Here is a 23,038-nt window from a genome sequence, read left to right as displayed (position 1 = left end):
TTCTTGTGCTCAGGACTTGACCCAGAACTCATCAAGTGTGAGTGGGGAGGAGAGAGGAACCTAGGATGTGGACCATTTACAAGGAGCAGCTGCAGGTCTGGCAGTACCAAGGGGGCACTCTTGGATGAGGCTGCTGGGCCAGAAGCCCTGGGAAGTCCTTTGGCTGAATCATGGTAATGGGTTTGTACTTGGGGGAATAAAGTCTTTGAGGGGGCTTCTCTGAGGAGAGGAAGGTAGGAAGGAGGCTTGCTGTTGGGGGCTCTCCAGTCTCAGCAAGAAGGTGGTGCTGAAGGACACAGGTACCGTGATGGTGCTTATTTCTGGGAACAAAACCCAGTAATTTCTAATCCAGCTATTTTCCTGCTCTGGGGATGGATTTGAGAATCACATTGGTTTTCTTCGGGCTGTTTTAGACCAGGCAGGACCTTTGCATTCCAAGTCTGGACTGTCCTGCTGAGGGACTTCACCGCTGACCTTAGCTGGATTCCAGGCTGCACCATCAGTAAGCTTAAGCCTACTGTCAGGTTCAGGGCTGTGGCCCGGGCTCCCTTTCTGAGAAGCTCCTGCCTGCCTCCCCCACGACCCCAGGTGGTTTGTGCAAGGTCCCTATGTGGAGGAAAAGGCCTCAGTTAGAAGCCAGGTCTTGGTCTGCAGAGGGACACTGGTTCCTCCAACCAGAGGACACTTCCAAATTCCAGCTGATGAAATTCCCCACTGCTGAGCAGAAGGTGCTCAGCAGAGGCTTGATCTTTCTAGGTACAAGCACGTCACTGTCCTCCAGAAGCCTGAAATCAGTGAAGTATCCAACAAGGTGGTCTTGGTGAGGAGACAGGTTTTGAAGGAACTGTCCCCAGGTATGACTTGGGTTATCCATGAGAAATTTACATGGATGAGTACCATTATGTGCAGAAGGTGATTATCTCTTTCAACTCTAGGGGAAAAAATTTTCCTTGATGCTTTTGTAACTAATATATTTTTAAAATATTGTGATTTTTGAATTGCCACTGAGGTGTAATTACAAGTTCTGTGATTAGCAAACATGAGTGTCTTGTCTACTGAGACTATGACCTTATTCTCGTGACTGCGGTTTATTGAATGTTCACCTTTTTAGGGATTGCTTTTAACATCAGGCATTTTGGGACCATTGTCATTGAAGACACACATTTAATAGTTTTAACAATAATAAGAACTCTCCTTTTAAAATTACTGAAGATTTGTAGTAAAAAAAAACCATTTATTTCCACTATCCCAGTTTTTGTCTTTCTTTCCTTTTGGGTATTAGCTAATGTTACCCAGCAGCAGTCACGGGGAAGAGCAGGCTAGGGAGGGGAGAGCATCCTGAGTGATGAGCATCTTGGCTCTAATTTGTTGCAAATTAAGCAGTTGGAGCTTTTCCATGGTGAATGATATCTTGACTTTCTCAGCCTTGCTTTGGGAATTGGAGCCAAGGTTAATGGTGTGTGTGTGTGTGTGTGTGCACTCACACACACACATGTGGTGGGGGCTTTCTGGTATTAAGAAATATTAAGCCAAAATTCCCTGCAGTGGGTTGGGGGATCACCACTAGCTGTACCAGGGTGCTGGTGATGAAGGGTGGGTGTGTTTGGTGAAACTTAGGGTTTTTTTCCTGGGAAGTTATGAGTCAGGGAAACAGGTGGACTTGAAAGAGCCAGGAAGCCTTTCAGGGAACACTGGCCTGGCTCCAGCCTAGTGATCTGGGGCTCCCCTTGGCTAGCTGCTCAGTGGTGAGGACAGTTTTGCGGAGGGAGGTCCTTTGGTTCCTTAGCCTGCTTGCTGCTGACTGTCCCTTTCCTCTGATAGGTGGCCTGCAGTATTCTGATCCAGCATCTTTATGTATAGTGTGCTTTAAAATAGGCATGGTGGCACACACCTGTAATCCCAGTGACTTGGGAGGCTGAGGTAGGAGGATCATAAGTTCATGGCCAGCCTCAGCAATTTAGCAAGCCCCAGTCTCAAAAAAGGACTGGGGATGTAGTTGAGTAGTAAAGCGCTTATGGGTTCAATCCCCATTGCCAAGAAAAAAAGAAAGACCTGAGAGATGAAGTGGATTCTCAGCACCTTGCACTTTGATCCTGGAAGGCTGGACAGACTTGCCTTTGCCTAGGATGAAAAAAGAGATTTTGGGGCTCAATGGCAATTAAATTGGGTTGCACCAGGATAAAGCTTTGCAAAAAACCTTTACAACCCTCCCTGGGCCATAGATACAGCTTTTCCTGTCCAGCAGTATGGGTTGTAGCAACCTCCCCAAAGAGGTCTCGCTCTGGGGTCCTTCAGCCAAGTGGACACAATTTTCATGATTCTCCAAAAGTGCCAGGGCAGGGAAAACCCTCCTGGTGATGGATGCCTGGGTGGGACAGGTGCTCAGCCAAGACCAGAGGGTTTGCGCTATATTCCTCTTCCACCGCCTTGAGGTTCCCAAGTCAGGCAGAGCCTGGCTTCCGTGGGTTTCCAGTGGACCTCTCACGTGTCTGGCTGCAGGTAGTGAGATGAAGTTGCCCTTCTTATTGGTCCTTCTGGGATAAGAGTTGGTGATCCTGCGAGTCACTGAAACTTCCGCGCGTTTTTAAAGTAGCTTTAAGACTTGCTGCAGCGAGACTGAATGCACTCACTTAAAATTCGTCTTGCTCCCGCAGGGCTTAGGCCTCCTTTCTTACCTTTAGCAATCGAGGGTTGGCAGTGGAGGCTCCTTCGCGTTTCGCCACAGGTGTTGCTTCTGAGTGGGAGTTTGGGGCGCAGACCACGCAGGGCCACACAACCCCCAGGGATCTGGATGTGTAGGAATTGGAGTCAGTCCAGGAGGGTTGTTTTGGAAGAAGACATGTGGGGGGTGGGCACAAGCACCCTCACGGAATCAGCCCCACTGTCTCCAGAACGTCCCTTCCCCAAATGCAAACCACATTTTTCTTCTAGTCTTCATTCGAAATGGGTTGAGAGAGGAGATTAGAAGCATGTCAAGGCCGGAACCGGGTGCGGGGCGGGTCTTGGCGCGTGTCAGCCTAGTAGGGCGCTTCCTCCTCGCAGCCCCCGGAGACCCCGCCTCCGCGCCCTTGGGGACCCGGGCCCGGCGCCTCCGTGGGCGGGGCTGCTGTGGCTGGCTCTGCTCTGGGCGCGCGGGGGCGGCGTTTCCCGGCCTGCTCCTGCGCTAGGGCCGCCAAGTCCCCGCAGCCCGCTCTGCCGTCGGGTCCCCTGGCGCGCGGGCGCCTCGACGGCTCCCCCTGTCGGAGCGCCCCTGTCTCCCACGCTCACCCGGCGGCACAGGACTAGTCCCCCCAACTTGTTCTGTGCTGTTAACTAGTACCGCTGCCGGAACGATGGGATGGGGTTGCCACAGCAACCAGACTGGACGTCACAATCCGGGCATGTGTGCCGCCCCCACGCCTGCCGCCGTGCCGCCGGCGCTGCCGCCGCCACCCTCGGCCGGCTGCGGGACTGGGGCTGCCGGGCGCGGTGGGCGGAGCGGCCCGGGCTGTGCGGGTGCGGGCTAAGGCGGCCGGAGGAAGGGGGGTCGAGACGGGGGGGTGGAGGTTTAGGGGGTGGGGGGGCCGGCGTCCGCCATCTTCTCGCCGAGGCCGCCTCGCCCGCCGCGCGCGCCCGTCCGGCAGCGCACGGGTTAAGGCTGGCACCGCGCCCGGCGGGAGGGGGGCGCCCACCTCCCCTCCCCCCCGCGCCGGGCATGCGGGGCCCGCTGGGCACCGAGGAGGAGCTGCCGCGGCTGTTCGCCGAGGAGATGGAGAACGAGGACGAGATGTCAGGTGAGGGGGCGCGGGGGCGCCCCGGGGCCAGGGCAGTGGGGGCGCCGGGACTCGCGGGACCCGGGCCGGAGCGGGCGGCGGGGGCGGCGCGGCGCGGGAGGAGCGCCCGGGCTGCGGGCTGTGCTCCCGCCCTTCTGGCGCCGCGCGACCAAGGGCGCAGGGCAGGGCGAGCGCCGGAGCGCAGCGCGCGGGCGACCCAGGGCGGGGTGCGACCCGAACCCCGGCTGCGGCGCGGGCCGGAGGACGGCGGGCAGGGGCCTGCGCGGGCGCCCGGGCGGGGAGGGGGCGCGGCGCCGCCCGGGTCAGCCCGCGTGCCCTTGAAGGGGGCGGGAATCGCGCGCTGCTGGCGCGGCGCACCCGCCTCTTGCCTGGCCGCCGCGCGTCCCTGGCCTCGCCGCGGGCAGGCGGGATCCGGCCCCGCGCGTCTCGGCCCTAGGGCGGCCTGGGTGGGGCCGGCAGCCGGGCGAGGAAAGGCTGTGTTTGGGGATCTGAAGGCGCCCGGCATGGGAGGCTTCCTTCGGGCCCGCGAGGGCTGCGAGCTGGGGCGCGCGGGATGGGACTCCCGCTCCCTTTTCCCGGCCGCTGGGCGCTGCGACCGCCGCTCCCTGCACTTTGCCAGGGCCGCCGGCGTCCTCCTGGCGCACCCTAGCGCCCGCGCCGTCTCCGGCCCCCTGTCGCCTAGCGCAGCGGCGTTCCAGCCCATCCTGCTGCTGTGGCTTGGGGCCTGGCGCTCCAGGGCCGCCGCCCCTGCCCTTGCCGGCTCTCTCGTTTTCTCTCTCAGAATTCAGGATTTCAGCGTGAATGAATTTGGTGCGGAGGGGTTGCCTTACAGGATAACCATTCAGTTAGCTGCCCGCCATTTGTTCCGACGTTTTCCCACCTGGCCCGCCTGGGCAGGGCCTGGCCAGCCGCCCTCCTCCGCTGCTCAGCGCCCCTCCTGGACTCCTCTGCTGTGAGGCCCGAGGATCTTCCCGTCCGAGAATGTGCATCTGGCCCCCAGGGATGTTTTATGTCTTCTCAGGGCATGAGAACGTGCCACAGTGGCACCTCTTCACTTCTGTTGGGGTGCAGCAGCCCCGAGGCTCCTTGGCACCTTCTCACTGCTGTGGGGAGTCCCCCAGGTGGCCACGCCCCCGCCCCTCTCCCCATTTCTGTTTGCCTAATGGCTTTGACTCTGGGGCCTCTGCAGGAGGCTGTTCCTCACCTTGCAGTAAGGCCAAGTTAGCAAAGAGGCTGCTGGGGTGTCCCCACATGGGGTCGGGTTGTCTGGACAGTAGCTGTGACCTTCCCAGACTGGTGGGATCAGACCCATTCCTGGGAGGGGAATACAGAGGCCCAGCACATGGGAAGTACCTGTGTTGGCTTTCTAGCTTGGAGGCTGGCTTCTCAGTAAGCCAGCTCACTGTTTTCCTCAGTGAGACGCCCTGTGGTGTTTGGGGTGTGGCCCTTTGTGGCACTGATGGGGTGGTGGACAGCTGAGCAGGCATGGACAGCCCCATTTCTGGGACTGCAGACCTCTCGACGGAGTCCCCTGTCCTTTCCTGCCGTACTCTGGCTCTCTCTGGTTGTATTGGGGTACTGAGTTTGGGGGAAGGAAGGAGATGGGGGGAGGGGCATAATGCCAGGCTGGTGACACCCAACTCATTCTTAGGGCCGGGGAATTGGGTCTTGGTCATCATCTCCCTTCTGCCCCTCATTCTCCCTTTTTCTCCAGGGCAGGGGGGATGTTGTCCCCAGGGCCTCCAGGAGTGGTCCCCGAAGCCTGGCAGAGAAGATGTCCTGCTCCTGCCCTTCTTGCCTGGGGATTGCAGCCCTGTCCACCTACCAGATGAGCTGCTCTGCCTCCCAGGCTCAGGCTCCTTTCCACGTCCCTGATCCCTTCCAGAACCTCCCAGCCTGTTCTCACTGATCACCCCCCCTTGGAGCTGGGGTCACCTCTGAACACAAATCAGAGCTTGGAACCTGGGTCCATCCTTTTCTACTCCATGCCCCTTTATCCTCGCTCTGTCTTGTCCTTGGGCCTTGACTGTGACCTCTGCTGGAATTCCTCTTTCCTCTGCTCAGAGGTTTCTCTTGGCCATTTGGGTCCCAGCTCCAGTGCTACCATGGAAGACCCTCTTTGATCCTCTGGCTCAAGTGTGGTCCCATTACAGACTTATTTTAATGGTTTATTGTCTGGGCAGCAGCACTTCTTGCTCTCTGGATGTGTTATTGTCCATCTGCTGGGCCGGTGGGTTCCCCTTCAAGTGGACTTCCCTTGACCACCTGCTGGGCTTAGCCCCCCCCCCCCCCCGAACTAAGGGTGCCAAGAGATCATTATGGTCTCAGTGTCTGAGGGTGGAGGGAACCTAGATCACTCCTGGGCCCCTGGATGTGATGGTGGCCTCAGCTCCAGCCTTATGTCCCTCCTTCAGTGCTGACTGGCCTGCCCACTAGCAGCCTGGGGCCCAGGTCAATGGCAGCGACCTGGAGTCAGCTGGTTCTGAAACATTGCAGTTTGAGGCTGGAGGAGTTAGTATTTTGGGGGCTGTCAAACTGTTTTTTCTTTTTTCTAATCCAAGCAGTTGCACTCTTTGTCATTTTTTTTTTGGCTCGGCTCCCCCTCCTGTCTCACCCTCAGAGTGGCCCTTGCTTCCTCAACGGTATTCTTGCTTCCTACCAACCCTTGCTAACTCTCTGGCTTTGTGTCAGGTGGGTGAGTCTGCTTCCAGGAGGAAGGTGGGGTGGGTGCCCACCTCTTCTGGCTCAGGGACTAGCAGCTGCCAAATTCTCCTGGGAGCTGGGAGGACGGGTCAGTGAGGGCTTGGGAGTTGGATGGAGGAGGCCTCCGATCTCAGCTCTGCTTTTGTTAGCTGAGTGGCCTTGGGCAAGCTCACCAGCCTTCTGCCTCAGTGTCCCCGCTTCTAGAATGGGACATAGCACTCACTACCTCATAGAGGGTTATTATGAGGCCTAATGAGATGGTGCATGTGGATCATTTAGGTCATAGTGCCCTGCATATAATGGGTACCCAGGAATCCATGGCTGGTATAATTAGCACCATCCAAGCGGGGAAGCTATCCTGCCTCCCCAAGGAAATGCTTTTGAGACTTGCACTTTCATCCAGTAAGCTGGGCAGGAGGAGGGCTGGGCGTGAGGCCCAAGGTGGGGCTGGAGGGATGGAGGACAGGGACATAGCACCTCAAAGCTTTTCCTTAGATATAGCACTAATTCCTCTTGGGACCACTGGTGGGCTGGCAAGTTCACTGCCTGGTTGGCCTGGCCCTTTCTTAACCATAGCCAGGCTGGTGAGCTGGCCAGGCAGCGTGATCACTCCCGCCCCAAGGACACGCGACTGACCTGTGCTCTCCATGCCTACAGGACTGGCTCCGTCTGTATGCGCATCTCTGGCTTTCTGAGTGGCTGTCATGACTTCTAAAGGCCCAGGCTTTCTTAGCTTGCTGGCATTCTTGAGGAATGTGTGTAGGGGTGGGGTTCCAGGCATCCTGATTATATTGTTATATTTAATATTCTTTCTGGGAGAAGAGAGGCAAAGGGAGCACAGTTTTCCCAGTGACTTGGCAGTGACTTCCAAGTTGATGAGGGACTAAGATTCATGTGTCATTCCACCAATTATCCACCCAGACATCTACCTATTCACCCGTAAACCCAACCAACTAGCCATTTACTCACCATCTCTCCATTTATCTACCATTCATATCTTTGTTATCCATCCAGCACTCATCCACCTACCATTCAGTCATCTACCTTCCATCCATTCATATATCCATACGTACACCCACCACTCATCCTTTCACCTATCTACTCACCGTTCATCTGTCCGTATGTCACTATGCATTCATCCATCTAGCCATCTATACATTTACCATCCATCAGTCCATCCAGAATCCATCCATCAGTCATCCACTTATCTATACATACACATCCATCTACCCATCCAGAATCTGTCTGCTACTTACCTAGCCATTCATCGATCCATAGTCACCACCCCCCCACCCCCCCATTCTCCATCCATCCATCCATCCATCCATCCATCATCTATCTGTCCATATGCCTACCTGCCTGCCTGCCTGCCATTCCTCCATCCCTCCCCATCCGTCTATCCATCTATCCGCCATCCACCCATTTACCTATTCACACAACACACGTTTTTGGAGTATCTTCCCTAAGCAGTATTGAACACAGAGCATGATGTCTTTCTGGGCTCTTGCAGTGAAACCCTGAGATTTTCTGTCTCATCTCTGTATCTTTGTCTATATCTCCCCCTCCCTGGCTCTCTCCCTCTGTCCCCCTTCTGTCTCTATGTCCGTCAGTTTTGCCTCTGCTTCTCTGTCTTGTCTCCCTGTCTCTCCCTCTGCCTCCGGGGTTGTCTCCCCATGCCCTCCTCTCCTCTCTCTTTTTCCTGTGCCCCCAATCATTCCTTGGGCCTGGAGGCCCCTTCCTGCCTGCCTTGTGCCCCTCACTCTCCCCAGACCCCAGTCACTCCTTGGTAGAAGCCTTGCCACCTCCCCTCTAGTCCCCTCCCCCTCAGGACTGGCGCTTTCTTTTGATGAGACGCAAATGAGGTGATGTCTGGGTTTTGTTAAATGTCATAAATAAATTATTAATCACTCTTGGGCGGGAGTACTGCCCCCCACATCAGCCTAGGTTCTGTGTCATGTGGGGAGGTCCGAGGACTAATGGGAATTTTTGTCTGGGCTCCTCCTTGGCCAGAACTCCTGGTTCCTTAGCACCCAAAACGGACCTGACAGCCCTCACCCTGGGGCCACCCTCCCGGGCTCTGCCTGCATTGCTTAGCTCCGCCTGGGTGTCCCATCCCCACTTTTCACTCACAGTTTCTAATTCCTTGGTCACCTGGAGGAAGGGTGCTGGGACAGGCCAACTTACAGAAGAAGCTAGAGTCAGCCAGGCAGGGACTTGGGCCACCCCAAGGAGGGGTGCTGGTTTGAAGCCACTGCACTGTCCTGTCCCTGCCTCCTCCTGACCACCAGGTGGCCTTGTTCCCTGCTTGGACCTGGGTTACAGGCTGGGGAACAGAAGGAGCTCCTGTCTCCAGACCCTGCTGAGCTGGGTCCCTATCATTGACACATTTGGGGCCCCGACCTTGGCAGTGAAGGTCTTGTCTAGCTCCTGCCTCTGTTCTTCCCACCCTTCGACCACCCAGAATCTGGGGCCTAACCGCCCTCTGCAGTCACGTGGTTTTCTTTACGCTGAGCAGCTTGCGCTTCCAAAGCTCCCTGCAGCCCCCTTCTTGCTCTGCCGCTGCTCCTCCCAGAAGGGGCGGGGCTTGCCGTGGGTGTGAGCCTGGACCAGCCCCGACCTCCCCCAGGGGCCCCTGGGACCTTCCAGACCCGCCTGCCTTGGCTTCAGTCACCTCATGGTCCCCAGGGCGAAGACCCCACTTGGCACACCAGACATGCTGTTGAAATGCTGAATTGCGGGAGGATCCCATGCCTGTCGGTTCCCTGCTGGCCGTGGAACTGAGATGTGGGCAACTGATGGGGCCCTCTGAGCTTGAGTTTCCACATCTGCAGTGAGATTGGTAGTTCTTATCTCCGGGGTTGCTGTGTGGTGTCCCAGTGGATATGACACTGTCGGGTGCTCTGAGCCTAGGGCAGGTGGTGTGTAGGCATTAGGTGATGTGTAGGCCTGGGATGGGCCACCCAGCTGTGTCAGCTTGGGGTCCCTCGGGGCTGAGCCAGAGTGTGCACCGGGAGCTAATAAGGGGCTGGACTGAGCTCAGGAAAAAGCTATAGAAGATCCTTCTCTTCACCCTGCCAGGCTCTGTCCCTCCCTGTCTGTCCATCCGCTCCTTGCCTCTGAAGCAGCCTGCCCCGCCCCTCCCCAGGCCTGCTCTGCCTGGGCGGCTCTGGAGGTGAGCGATAACCAGGCTAATGGTCCTAATTATAGCTGGCTTGGATCGATGGCACCTCAGGCCCTGGAGGGGCAGGGCTGGTGTGGGAGGGCCCAGCCAGGAGGGCCAGAGGTGTGGGCCGCTATGAAGGCCAAGAGCTGGCAGGACAAGGAGTCCTGGAGCCCCTCACCCCAGGGCTGCGGGAGCCCACCACCACTGGCTGCATGTCTTGCGTCTCAGCACCCTCCGAATCTCTGCTCTGTCCTTGACAGCTGGGGCTGCAGGGAGAAGGGGCAGGGGTCCCCGGGCACAGGGCTCAGGGCTCAGGGCATGGCTGATGGTGTGGTTGCTTGAAGAGTGATTCCTAGGCCTAAGAGCCCAAGAAGACTCACGGCCTGTTGCAGAAGAGGGAGAGGGGCTGTGTGAGACGAGGGGCTGGGCTCTCATATTAAAGACAGGACGCATGGACTTGAGGTGTCCCCAGGAGACCAGAAGCCTGTGGGAACAGGAAGGGCCTGTCAGAGAAGGGGGTGGGCAGGTCTGGGTCCCCATCTCCCATACCAACTCCGAACCTTCCTGGAGGAGGATTTTATTAGGCAGATGGCCCTGGGCTGGGAGGTCTTCTGGGAGGGGAGGAGGGGTCTGTGATGGACAGGATCTAGGACTGATTCTCCAAGGGTTCTGGGTGTGGTCAGGGTGACCTGTGAGGCGCCTCTTGCCTTCTTCCCACTACAATGCAGACCACGAACTTCCTTCCAGAACTTCCCCAGCCACCTGTTCATCCTCAGTGCAGTCTGGTCAGTCAGGGACCATGTACTGATCTGACCTTCCTAAATCTGGGGACTGCTCTTCTGGGAAGGGACAGGGGACAGCCCAGAGCAGGGAGAGCCCCCACTCCCGAGATTGCATCAGCCTCGAGTGGATTACATAACCATGTTGAGCACTGCTAGGGGGTGGGGTGCCTCTGCCTAGGCTGTCTCTATGGGGCCAGGGGAGTGGGCAGATTAGGGATGGGCATCATGTTGGCCGCCTTAGTCTAGCTCCATGCCAACCCCGGATACTGCTGGCCAATCTTCTCCACTCCAGGATGACTCTGGGGGTCCCCATGCATGTTTTCAGCTGGTTTGAAAAATCTCTGCCCTGCCAAGTTGGGACTTAGAGGGACAGATGGGGTCAGCTCTAGCAGCCCCTGGCCTCATCCTGGCTGTACCCAGGGCCTGCCCCCCACTGTCCATGCCTCTGTGAGTTGGAGCTCATCTAAGGCCACCGCATCTGTGCCTCCACCTGGGTATGTCCTCAGCAGTGCTCCTGAGTGGGTCAGGACACGCTGTGCTGGTCCTTCAGGACATATTCAGGCCACCCTGCTAAGACCAGCTCCCTGGGGCACCTTCCGGAGCCTCCCCCTCCATGTCCGTGTGCTCCGCTGGTCCTCGGGGTTCCCACCACCTCAGCATGGGGAAGGGTTGGACTCAGGCGTGTCCTGCCTCTGCCCAGGGACTCCTGGGGGCTGGCAGAGCAGAACTTGCTTCCCGGTTGGGACCCTGGTGCAGAGGGTGCCAGGCAGTGGTATAGCCCCCACCTGGTGCAGTCTGGCCCTGCAGGGTGAATGGTAGGAAGGGTGTCTGCCCAGCCACCAGAGTCACCAGGGCCCTCTGAGGGCTGGGTGTGTGTGGAGGAAGCCTCTTTGTCCTCCCTTGGGACAGGGAGTGGGCAGGGGTCCCAGGCTGGGGGTGGGGCCTGTGTGGAGCATGGGAGGGGAAGTTTTTTGGTTGAGTCCTGCGTGTGCACACGTGTGTCCATGCACATGTATGTGGCTGTTCTGTCTGCTGCATGGGGCCTGCACACAGCTGGCTGGCAGGTTGAACATACAGGATGGTAACAAGGACTTCTGAGGTCACCCTCTCCTGGTTCTGAGGTTCCCCTGGGCAACCTCACCCTCCCAGGTGGGGTCCTGCAAGGTGGCCACTGGACTCTGAGCTGTTCACCCTGCTATGTCTCCCACCTTGTGGGCCCAGCTGGCCACTCGTGGCACATGGGGGTGGGGCAGGACGAGCGGGCAAGGGGTGCATGGGCCACCGGCTGGCAAGGGGAACTGACCCGAGTGGGTCCTTCCCTGGTCTCCTGGAGGTTTTCTTTCCGCATGGCCCTTTGCCCCATGTGTGGCCATAGTTCTACACTGGGTGACTTATTTCTTGGTGCTGTGTACCCTGGGGGACCCTCCTCCCTTCCCCTTCATGGCCCGTGCCTGGAGTCTTGGAACTTGGTCTCAAGTGTGGTTTCTTGGGTGGGAGTCCGGCCTCAGCCCACTGTGTCCCCATGGCAAGGTCACACATCATGCCCCCAGTACATGTGGGAACCCCTCCTCTAGGTTGGAAGTGGGGGGAGGGGCAGTCCCACCCTGTGCCCTTCAAGAGATGGGTGTGGAGCTCGGAGCCAGCATCTTACTTTTTTTGACCTAGGGCCCTGGGCTTGTGCACACACACACTACCACTGACCACAGCCTCGGCCCTTTTTATTTTTTATTTGAAGACAGGGTCTCACTAAGTTCCCCAGGGTGGCCTTGAAACTGTGATCCTCCTGCCTCAGCCTCTCTAAGCTGAGGATTACAGGTGTGGCCACCACACCCAGCTGTAGCCAGTTTCTTCTTCAAAGATTCTCCACCCAAGTCCACTCTGCTCTCCTCGAAGCCTGTAAGGTGCTGAAACAAGCGAGGGGTTCAGGATTCTGGTGGCTTCCGGGAAGTCCAGGCGTGGTGAATGTGACAGTTCTCTGCGGGGTGCCACATCTTCCTGGGTGCCCAGCTGGCGTGTTCTTGGCATACTGTCCAGCGTGTGTGTGTGTGTGTGTAGGGTGAGGTGTGTGCACCTGTGCACGTGGCTGCAGGGTCAGGGCAAGGGGTGCAGTGCCATCTTGGATGCTCCTGGGCGGGCCCCTCCTCCAGCACCCCGGCTCTTGCCGTGCTGGTTTTATGTGGTCCTCAGGTGATGGGACCTGAGTGTCCCAATTGTCCTGTTTTCACAGGATGGGCCTCACCCAGGTTGGCGCCTGTGTCCGGCCCTGACCCTCCCCGGGTGGTTCCCTGGGGCTGCTTCCTCCCTGCGCACCATGCACAGTGCCAGCTGGTTAATCGCTCACTTTTGTTCCTGGAGATCAGCTTCCATGTCCCTGTCTTACCAGGGGTTGGTGGTTATTGTCCCATTTTAGAGGGGGAAGGAAAGGCCCAGGGAGGGGACCTGACATTGTCCACCACGGCTGGCATTCCTGCCTTGCCCTGGTTGGGTCTGGGGAGGGTCCGGAGTGGTCACCTGGCGTGGCGGGTGGGTCCCTGGTACCCTGGCTAGGGGAGCAGAGGGTAATCCCTCCCCACTTTGCCTCTTCCAGAAGAAGAAGATGGTGGCCTTGAAGGCTTCCACGGCTTCTTCCCTGCGGAGCCCATGAGCCTTCCCAAGAAAAAGAAATCCAAGAAGCTCAAGGAGAGCAAGTCCAAAGGGAAGCGGAAGAAGAAAGAGGTGAGATGCGAGGGCGGGAGGGGCGCTGAGAGATCTGGGCCTCACGAGGAGTCCCAGCTTCCCCGAGAAACACCCAAACCAGTTTGTGCTGGAAGCCTGGTGTGTGCCAGCCTTTCTGGGGGGTTCATGACATCCTATTTCCTGAGAGAACGTTGGGGGGGTGTCTTTCCTTTCTCCTGTCCTGGCTGCCCTGTGTGGGGACAGTGGAACGCCCACATTCAACATCCCTCCCTCACAGCTGGTGGTCACTGCTCCTGGCTCTTGGCGCTCTCTCCTGGCTCTCTGTAGCAGCCTCTGTCCCTCTAAGCAGACGTACTGGAAATGTAGAGGCGAGGCCCGGAGTCCTGGAGAGCCCCTGGTGAGCCGAGCCTGCCCCTAGAGCCGGGCTCCTGTCTCTTTCATCCTGATTCCCAGCAGTTCAGGAAAGGAGAGGGAGGTGCGGGTGGATGGAGCCCACGCGCTCAGAATACTTCCACGTGCTTCATGGACTCGCTTGGACCCCAGGATCCACCCTGGGAATCGGTGGGATGGGGCTGTCTTAACCAAACCTCTGCAGAGAAACAAAGAAATTGGTGGGATGGGGATGGGGATTCGTCCTTGTCAGATGGGAAACTGAGGCAGAGAGGCAGCTGAAGGTTCCCCGACTTGGACTGGGACCCTGGGTGCCCTGTTACCTTACTGCATGCCAACTGGGAGGCTTTGGGCCTCGTCTCCAGTCCTCCAGGCAGCCCCGGGGAGAGGGTGGTAGCATGCATCTAGCTTCACAGGCAAGGCAGAAGTGGCTCAGGGACGGCCATGCCCACGGTCACATGTGGTCATGCTGAGGTCTGAACCTGGGACTCTCGGCAGGGTCCAGCTTTCCCCCTACCAGGCATGGCCCTCTCCTAGCCTGCCTGTTCTGAGGGAGACGTGTGGCCAGTGCTCTGCCCCTTTTTGGTCTAGAGTTGTAGACGAAAGGCCCAGGAAGGTGGCTAGTGAGGAGCCCTGGGCAGAGCCTGGTAGGGAGAAGGGCAGCAGAAGACCCAGCCGAGGGCCCACGTGCCTGCTGAGTGCTTGGGAGTCCACCTAAGGCAGTGGCTCCCTGGGGCCACTGTGGCCTCTTGCCTACCTCTCAAGTGAGGCGGGGTCAGCAGTGGGCTTTGAGCGGCTAGGCACAGGATGTAACTCAGCTCTGGCTCCTAGGGAGGCCCCAGGGTGAGGGCCAGAGGCAGAGGCAAGGAGGCCCAGCAGAGGGAGAGAGGACAGTGGTGGGCGTGAGAGCTGCTGCCTGTGCCGCTTGATTCTGTGTCCCCTTTCCACCTCCCATTTGTTTTGGTGACACATTAAGTGCCTTCCCATGTGAGGTGGCCATGGAGCGGCCCCGACCTCTGCTTGTGGCCTGTTTCCCTGGTCTGTGATCTTGCGCTGTGGTCTTCATCCAGGGCCCCTCTGGGGAGAGGCTGAGGCAGCTTGGTTTTCTTTGCTTGGTGCTCTTCGCTGAGGTTGGTGGTCAGCCTTTCTCAGTGGCAGGCCCCGACCCTTCTGGGAGAGCTTCTTGAAGGGTGCACCTGGCCACGCCCACAGCCCCTTTTCCGAGCTCCCGTGCTGTGCCCCCCAGGCCCTTCCTTGCCTCTATTGCTCCACTGTGTGTGTGCACGCGAGGGATCCTGGGTCCTCCTGCTTGACTTTGCCCACACCTGCTGCCCTCAGCTCTGTCTTCATTCTGGTGTGATGTCCAGGACTGATGTGTCTGCCCCCTCTCAGGACACTCTACTCTTTACCCCTGGGCCAACCTGCAGGGTAGGGCCCAGGTCAGAGTTGTCCTTGAGGGTAGGTGGGTGGCCGAGGCTCCTGAGATGTGTAGGCCTGTAGGCTCTGAGTCTTCTGAGGGGTCACGAAGGGGGTGAGCTTCCTGTTCCCAGTATCTAAATGGAGAGGGAGGGGGGACCCTGTGCCTGGGGGCTCCCCCACTGAAGGAGAAGCTGAGACCAGCCCTTTTGATGGGCAAGGTCCCTAAATTCCTTGCTGTAGTTCCCTCTGCACTGCGGGGTCCCCACCGCAGCCCTGCAGGTCTGTCCTTGTGCTGGGCAGTGGATGGGCTGGACTGCAAGGCCCTCGGGTGACTTACTGGTTGAGGCTGTGAAACCTGTTCTGCTGCCCCACTGCCTTCCCCTCTGAGCCCCAGGCTCCGTGGGTCTCCATCCTGGGCCTCACGGCCGAGGGCAGGGATTTCCTCCATGTGGCCCCTGCCCAGTGCCTGTTTCCTCTCTAACAGATTTCTGGGGATGGGGTAGGAGGCTAGGACCAGAGGCACTACCACCTGGCCCTGGGTCTCAGCCTCGGGCTGGCTCTGCCCAGGCCCCCATTTGGGTCCCAGCAGGGGAGCAGCAGGTGCCTGTGAGAGCCACCGCCCCAGGCAGGGTGGATTTTTGCCCCCTCCCTCCTGGACATGTTGGCCCTGGCCAGGAAGGAGGCAGTGTCTGGACAGAGGCCAGGAGTGGGAGGGTGCTGGCGGCCCTGCAAGGGCTGGTTGCTGCCTCGCTTCTCAGGGCCCTGGTCTCAGCTTCTCCTTTCTCTGAGGCCTGGTTTGGTTTTGTGTCCAGCCCAGCTTTCTGGCTCTCGTCTGCTGTCTCTCGCTGGGTCCCACGGAGTCTCCCTCTGGCTCATGCTTGGTCTCTGCCTTATGCATCTGTCCCCCTGGCCTCTTACTCTCTCTCATCTCTCCATTTCCCCCCCTCCTGCCTCGTTTCCCTCCCTGCTCTCCCTCATTCCCCCCACTCCTCTCTACTGAGATGCTGTGGTGCTACCTGGAAAGGATGGAGGGCTGGGGTGGACTGGGGGACCCCAGGGGACAGGTTCCTCGAGGTGACCTTTGGTTCAGGGCTGCCCCCTTCCCTGCATTCCTGAGAGCCTGGCTCTGACCTGCTGTGGATCCTAGGGGGTCTGGAGCATGCTGTGTCCAGAGAGGAGGGTCCCAGCTGCCTGCCTGCCCCGCAGGCAGGGGGATTGTATCCCTTTGCCCCTCTCTGTCTCCACCCAGGTGACCCCAGGAGGAGGTGCCAGGGCTGGCGGGCCCCAAGCAGCAGTTTGGGTGGGGGCAGGCAGCAAGTCATGGATTCTGATTTACATAAAATAACCAGGCTGCAGCCGGAACCTGAGCATATGTAGATGAAGCTCCTTGTCAGACCGGAGCGCAGGAGGGAGAAATGATTTCAACCTGTACTGCAGCGGTTACCATAGCAACCAATTATTCAGTGCTAAATTATAACTGTTTATAACAGTCGTGAATGGGAAGGCTCATATTTCATTCTTTCTTTTTCCCTCTCAATCTTGAAGGACCCCAAATTGAGAATGACCAACTCTCTCAGTCCTTCCTTTGAGTTTAAATGCGTCCTTTCTCGGGAGATGCGGTGTGCGTGCGCTGGGTGTACAGGGAGGGGCGGGGGAGATGAGAGGCTTCCATCCAGAAACAGCTGCGGAGCTGGGAGGGAGGGGGGCAGTGGGGACTGCCCACTTGGGGTCCCCAGAACCGAGGTTGGTGCGCTATGCCCTCCGTGGGAAATGGGGTGTAGAGCAGGGGACCCGCCACAGGCACAGCTGGGGCGCAGTGTCCAAGGTGCTCTGCAGGTGGCTTCCGAGTCCTCTAAGATTGTTCTTCCAGCGAGCGGAGCGTCTCCCACAGTCACGTCTGGGGCTGCTGCAGCGAAAGGACAGTGCCAAGGTCAAAGTCCCGACCGTCATCCTGATTTTCACATCCCACTGTGTGTCTCGGTTGCTCACAGAGCTCAGGGTGGAGCTCTGCTAGGGAATTACTGGTCTCCTCCCCTGAGCAGGCTATGGTCCACGGCCCCCTTGTAGGGTCCAGGTATTCTCTGGTGTCCCCCCTCTGCTTCTTGGTCTTCCTTCTGCCACTGAGGTCCTCCCAGTTCCTGGGTTTCTTCTCTGCAAGTTGTTTCAGAACCAATTCAGCATCCCCCACTCCCTTTCTCTGCAAGTCAAGATTTTTTGGGGGGCAGGGGGAGCAAAAGGAGGCCCAGTTGTAGAAGTGTCAGAACAGCTGGTGCTGAATTTTGCTGGGATAGACTTGTTCTGTAACTCGTCCTGGCTGGGGAGCAGAGCTCGGGTGAGTGCTGCGTGTAGGTGGGTGTGGTCCAAGCTGTGTGGGCTCCCTTTGGGGGAGGCCCAGGGAAGGGAGGTGGCCAGGGGCCCCTGGGCCTCAGAGCCTTCTCTTTGGCGGCTTCTTCCTCCTCTGTGAAATGAGAGGCTGACATCTTGCCTGAGCCTCAGGTGGTTGGCTGCAGGGAAGGGGTCTCCTGCTCGGCTCTGGGGTGGACTCTGGCCCAGCCTGTCAGGGCCAGGCTTTGGCCTTCTGCCAGGCCTGCTCCCCCTGAGCTGTGCACACGCTGCCACCGCCAGACAGCACAGTCTGCAGGCGGCGGCGCTTCCCGGCTCCCTGCTGCCCTCCCTCCATGTTTCCGCTCCCCCTTGGCCCTGCATGCGGAGCTGTGCTGGCCACTCCTTGCCTCTCTCATCCTGATGCTTCCCAGCAGATGCCTGGGCCGGGTTCTCTGGAGCTGTTGCTATACAGCCCCGTCTTGTCTGAGTCACGTTGTCCGTCCGCACTGCTGCCCAGCTGTAGGCTCGCCCTGTGCAGTGGCTCCAGCCCAGTCTGATGGACAGATAAGGGAGATGAGGCTGGTTCGCTTCCTCATCCTGCCTTGGGGTCTTGGGTCATCTGGACATTACCAGGGGAGGACGTGGTCCTGGCGTGAGTGTCGCTCTGCCTGCGGGACCTGGCCCTTCTCTGCCGCTGTCTTCTGAGCATGGCTTCCCTCTGTGTCAAACACCCAAGGGCTTACTTCCGGCCCCCCTTGGTTCCGCCTACCATCCTTTGTGGCACCGCCTTTGCACAGATGGGGAGGCTGAGGTTCAGCTCTGCTGCAGACTAGCAAGGGGCAAAGCCTCCCAGGGAGCCCAGGACCCACGGGCAGGACCCCAGGTCCTCTGGCTTCATCCCTGGCCAGTTTGTGGGGTCCGCCCTGAGGCAGCTGAGGGCTGCCTGGATTCCCTCCCTTGGGCTGCATCAGCTGCTGTCCATGGTGCTGAAGCCCCCCGAGGCTCTCACCCTCCTCCTTACTTTTGCTGGGGTGGAGCCTGTATTTCTTGACTGGAAGACACCCGTGGGGAAAATGGATGTTCTTGTCTGACGCCCAGCTCTTCAGAGGACTGTGGAAGAGCCTAAGAGCCAGGCTCAGGCAGCAGCCAGGGCTGGGAGCTGCCCCTGCTCCGGGTGTGGTCAAGTCAGTGTTCCGAGAAACACCGCAGTTCCAGTAAAGCAAGGATGCCCTGTTTCTGCTACCTGCTGGCGTTGTTGGCTTGGGGATTAGTGGATGTAAGAGGTTTGAGAGCCAGAGCCTGGTGGAGAGCTGGGAAGTATAGGCAGCGCATGGCGGGGTCCTTCCTGGCCTGATCTCAGGGAGAGCCCCTCAGTGGTCTTCCGTTCTCACCTAGCCAATGGGATGTGCCTGTTCAGAGCCTCTCTCCTGGGAAAAGGTTAGGTCATATGGTGTTGAGAATCGAACCCAGTGACTCACAGATGCCAGGCAAGCGCTCTACCACTGAGCCCCAGCCCCACCCTCCTCGGCCATAGCTCTATTAGCGTGACCTGAAAGGGAGAGTTGTGCTGGGGCCCCCATAGCTTCTCCAGGCGGACCCCGCTGCCCCTCCCGTCCTCCCTGTCTTCCGCACTCTCCTTCTGCTCCACTCTCTGATGCTCCCCTCTGTCCCACTGCCGGTCCCTGAGCTCACGTTTCCTCTCTCCATCTCTTCCTATGCCACCCCACCTGCCTTGTTTTTTGGGACTAGGGATTGGACCCAGAGGGGCCTAATCACTGAGCCACATCACCAGCCCTTTTTATTTTTAATGTTGTGGCAGGGTCTTGCTAAGTTGCTTAGGGCCTCACTAAGTTGCTGAGGCTGGCTTTGAACTTGCCGTCTTCCTGTCTCAGCTTCCCGAGGAGCTGCTGGGATTACAGGCGTGCTCCACCACGCCCGGCCCCATGCCTCTGTTGGCTCACCTTGAAAACAGTTCACTGTAGTCATGAGAGTGACAGGCCGAGTGCTCTGTCTGTAGCCATAGTGCCAGCCTCTCCCCACAGACCCCAGCCCAAGGGGACTGGGAAGGGCTCTGCCTCACTTGCTTTCTTCAGGGGCAGGAGGAAACTGCTTTCTGTTGGGGCAGTACCTTTCTGGTGGGGACGCTCTGGCTATAAACACCCTTATCTCCATATAAATGGGCCATTTTCTGCCTGTTCAGACAGGAGACTAAATCAGGGAAGCCAGGATTAAGAGCTGCCTAAATTACCTCGTCTCATATTGATAGAAGTGGCCAGTGTGGGGTGGTGGGTGGGCTTGTGCCCTGGCAGCCTCTGGAGAGCTGGCTGCAGAGAAACCTGGGCTGTGCCCCATGTTAATCGAGGTTTGGCTTGATAGGTGTGGTTCCTGGGGTGCAGCAGTAGCAGGGCTTCAGGGCTGGAGCCTGGGTGGGCGCCAGTAGGGACATTGTTTCCTGCGTGGGGCTTTTTCTGTACACCTTGGTATTGGACTCTGGCCGTGGTGACCTCTACCATCAGCTCCTGGGTTCCAGTACCATTGTGCAAGACTAGTCACCATCCCAGAGTCCTCAGAAGCCTGGCTCTGACCAGAAAGGCAAGAGGACGTGGAACCTGAGCGGCTCGAGGGTGGGCCAGGCAGGCTGCGTCTCGCTTGGGAGAGGGTCTGGTTTGCGGGAGGCCTTGCCTGACTGGCCCTTCTCATTCAGCGGGGAGTGAGACCCTTGACTTGTGCTGGCTCAGAGCGGGCCAGAGTATTGGACACGGATGAGGGACGGGTGGGCTGACTAACTTGGCCAGGCTGCTCGCAGAGCCACACTCTGCCCGGGACCCTCAATTCTCTTGGGACCTCTGAGGCCCTCACTGTGCCCCTTTCTTTTCCAGGGGAGCAACGATGAGCTTTCAGAGAATGAGGAGGATCTGGAAGAGAAGTCAGAGAGCGAAGGCAGTGACTACTCCCCTAACAAAAAGAAGAAGAAGAAACTCAAGGACAAGAAGGAGAAAAAAGCCAAGCGGAAGAAGAAGGACGAGGACGAGGATGACAATGACGACGGGTGCTTAAAGGTGACCGCTGTGGTCTGGGCTGGAGGAGCTCCAGTTCCTTGCCCTCCAACCTGAGAGTCCATCCCGGGTTTTCCCAACCGGCGTGCACCGTGGACATTGGACACCATGTCTGAGACGTGCAGTGGCCAGGCATCCTGGAGACGTGTTGAGACAACGCTGGGCAGATTTAGGAGCTGGTGGAGGAAATTGCGTGTCTTGCTGATGTGTTGGCTGCTCTTGGCCGTGGCTTGCCTGTGTGCGCCTGCCCCTGTTTCTGGGGAGAGTGACAGTGGGAGCTCGGGTTGAGTGTCAGGAACCTTTGCTTGGAGCAGGACAAAGTGGAGTCTTCGCTGCCAGCAACAGCTGGCCAGCCCTGTTTAGGGTGGGAAGGGAACCTCGTTCCTAGCTTGCTCTGCAAGTCTGCCCGAGCCAGTGGGCATTCCCCAAGTCTCCTGCTGGACTTGGAGCAGAGCAGCTGCAGAGAATGGTCTTGCTTTCCTGGGGGACGAGTGGCTTCCCATGAATGTGCGGAAACATGGGAAACAAGCCATGGCTTTAGGCTCAGCCTCACACCCCCTGGGACTCAGGACCTCCACTCTCGGTGTTGGAGGATGACCCTGAGTCACCAGGAGGGCTTTGCTCCTCGAGCCCCACAGCATAAAGGTGAATGCTCCATAGATAATAGTACAGCCACTGTTGGGCGGAAACACCGGTGGGAATGACTGAAGCTAGGAGGTGCCGAGGGAGGGGCAGCTCTCTCGGGGGCGTCCCGACACTGAGTGCTCTCATCAGTCAGTGGGTGTGTTGTGAGTCATCTGCGACTGGTGATAGCTGAGGGGCTGACAGTTCTGACTTCAGGGAGCAGTTCAGGGTCCCCCAACAGTGTCGTCCACTGCCTAGCTTCCATGCCCGCTCTGCTCTCCTGGGGGTGGGCTGGAGGGCCCAGGTGCCTGCAGGGATGGTAGGGACAGGTTGGTCACGGGAGGGTGTCCAGCTCTCTTGGAGCCAGGTTCCCAAGCTGCTCTGCAGTGCCGGTCAGGCAGGCCTGCTCCTCAGCTCCAGGGGGCCAGGGAGACCATGTACCCCTGGGGATTTTCTACTGCAGGAGCAGAAAGCCCAGCTCCCCCAGGTGAAGGCAGCACAGGGGGATACGGAGTCAGGGCCCTGAGACTGAGAGGTGGGGATCCTAGGGTGTGGGCCCCGGTGGTGGCTGTTTCTGTGCACCCCTCTCTGCCTCTGTGGGGTCAGCAGAGCTCAGGCTAGGTGTCCTCAGGGCTAAGGGCAGGTGCACAGCAGTTTAGAGCTCCTCAGCCCCATTCTGCAGGACTCCCCGTCCAGTCACAGCCTGCATGGGACAGCGTGGCCATCTGGTCATCTGACCCCTGGGATGGGCCTCTTTGAGAGCTGGCTGGGTGTCTCCACACCTCCCTGGTCTCAGTGTCCTATCCTAAAAGTGAAGCATTGGCTAAAGGACCCTCTCAGCTCTGCCCTGGACAGGCCGTTGACCCATGCCCTACCCGGGCCAGGACATGCCTTCCTGTCCTCAGAACCTGACCTGTCCTTTCAGGGGCCAAACAGGACTGCACTGGGGGAATCTGGGTTGCAGACTGGGGGGCCCCCACCTCACCTCTGATCCAACTTTTGGCCTCTGTCTCCCTAGGAGCCCAAGTCCTCGGGGCAACTCATGGCTGAGTGGGGCCTGGATGATGTGGACTACCTGTTCTCGGAGGAGGACTACCACACCCTGACCAACTACAAGGCCTTCAGCCAGTTCCTCCGGTGGGTTGGGGTCCAGGATGCTGCAGCTGGGCATCTGTGGGTTCGTCCCTGGGGAACAACCAAGTCAGAGGTCGGGACAGAGAGGCAGAGCCCAGGATGAGGGCTGTCAGGCCAACCACTGACCTGCAGGGCTGGCAGGGGAGGGTCCTGTCCCTCCCCTTCATTTTAACAGATGGTCAGGCCTCCCCTGGCTGGCCTGCCCTGGGTCCTCCTGTTTCTTCCTCTGCTGCAGTGCCCTCTGTCCTCTCAGATCTTGCAGGGTCTACACACTGGTTAGCTACTCACCAGCTGTGAAGGAGGGAACAGGAGTGTCTGGGGTGGACTCTTGTCTTGGCTTTGTGCTTCCCTGTCCTCCTTTCTACCTGGTTTCGCTAGCCAGGGAACATGGGGCTGCTGCTGGAGGCTGCGGGGCTGGGAGAAGGGATGGCTCTGCCCTCATGTCCTGGCTGTTTCTCCCAACACAGGCCGCTCATTGCCAAGAGGAACCCGAAGATCCCCATGTCCAAAATGATGACGGTCCTAGGTGCCAAGTGGCGGGAATTCAGTGCCAATAACCCTTTCAAGGGCAGCTCTGCGGCAGCAGCTGCGGCGGCGGTGGCCGCAGCCGTAGAGACGGTTACCATCGCCCCGCCACTGGCCATCAGCCCCCAGCAGGTGCCCCAGCCAGTGCCCATCCGCAAGGCTAAGACCAAAGAGGGCAAGGGTAAGACTGCAGGTGGGGGACTCCATGCCCTGCTGGGCACCTGGGCACTCCTTACCAGGGGGTTTGGGCTGACTCGCCCTTTCTCTGCAGCCATGTGGCATCCTAGCCTGTTCTGTCTACCTGTGGGGTAGGGAGGAACGGGAATAATGGGGACAGAGCTTTGGAGGTAGTGCCTGGCCACCCAGCAGGCCCCTCTACCTAGGATGGGGGGAAGGAGGGAGGCCCGAGTGTCCTGGGCTTCTGGGAGTTGGCAGGCTGGAGTTGGAGGTGGCCAGGGTTAACCTGTT

General features: G+C 58.7%; 1 protein-coding gene across 1 annotated transcript in view; it reads left to right on the top strand.

The window, feature by feature from the left end:
* Positions 1-3,694: 3,694 nt before the first annotated feature.
* Chd5 (chromodomain helicase DNA binding protein 5) overlaps positions 3,695-23,038 on the top strand; it is a 55,917-nt gene continuing 36,573 nt past the window's right edge. Inside the window, exons 1-5 of the mRNA XM_027947646.2 lie at positions 3,695-3,773; positions 13,009-13,136; positions 20,111-20,290; positions 21,930-22,048; positions 22,513-22,751. Of these exons, the coding sequence (XP_027803447.2) occupies positions 3,695-3,773; positions 13,009-13,136; positions 20,111-20,290; positions 21,930-22,048; positions 22,513-22,751 (745 nt within the window). The remainder of the gene's footprint in view (positions 3,774-13,008; positions 13,137-20,110; positions 20,291-21,929; positions 22,049-22,512; positions 22,752-23,038) is intronic.

The sequence above is a fragment of the Marmota flaviventris genome, chromosome 10 (genome assembly GCF_047511675.1).
Source record: "Marmota flaviventris isolate mMarFla1 chromosome 10, mMarFla1.hap1, whole genome shotgun sequence".
NCBI lineage: Eukaryota > Metazoa > Chordata > Mammalia > Rodentia > Sciuridae > Marmota > Marmota flaviventris.
Note: the sequence above shows the minus strand (reverse complement) of the source record. Positions and strands in the feature narration are given on the sequence as shown.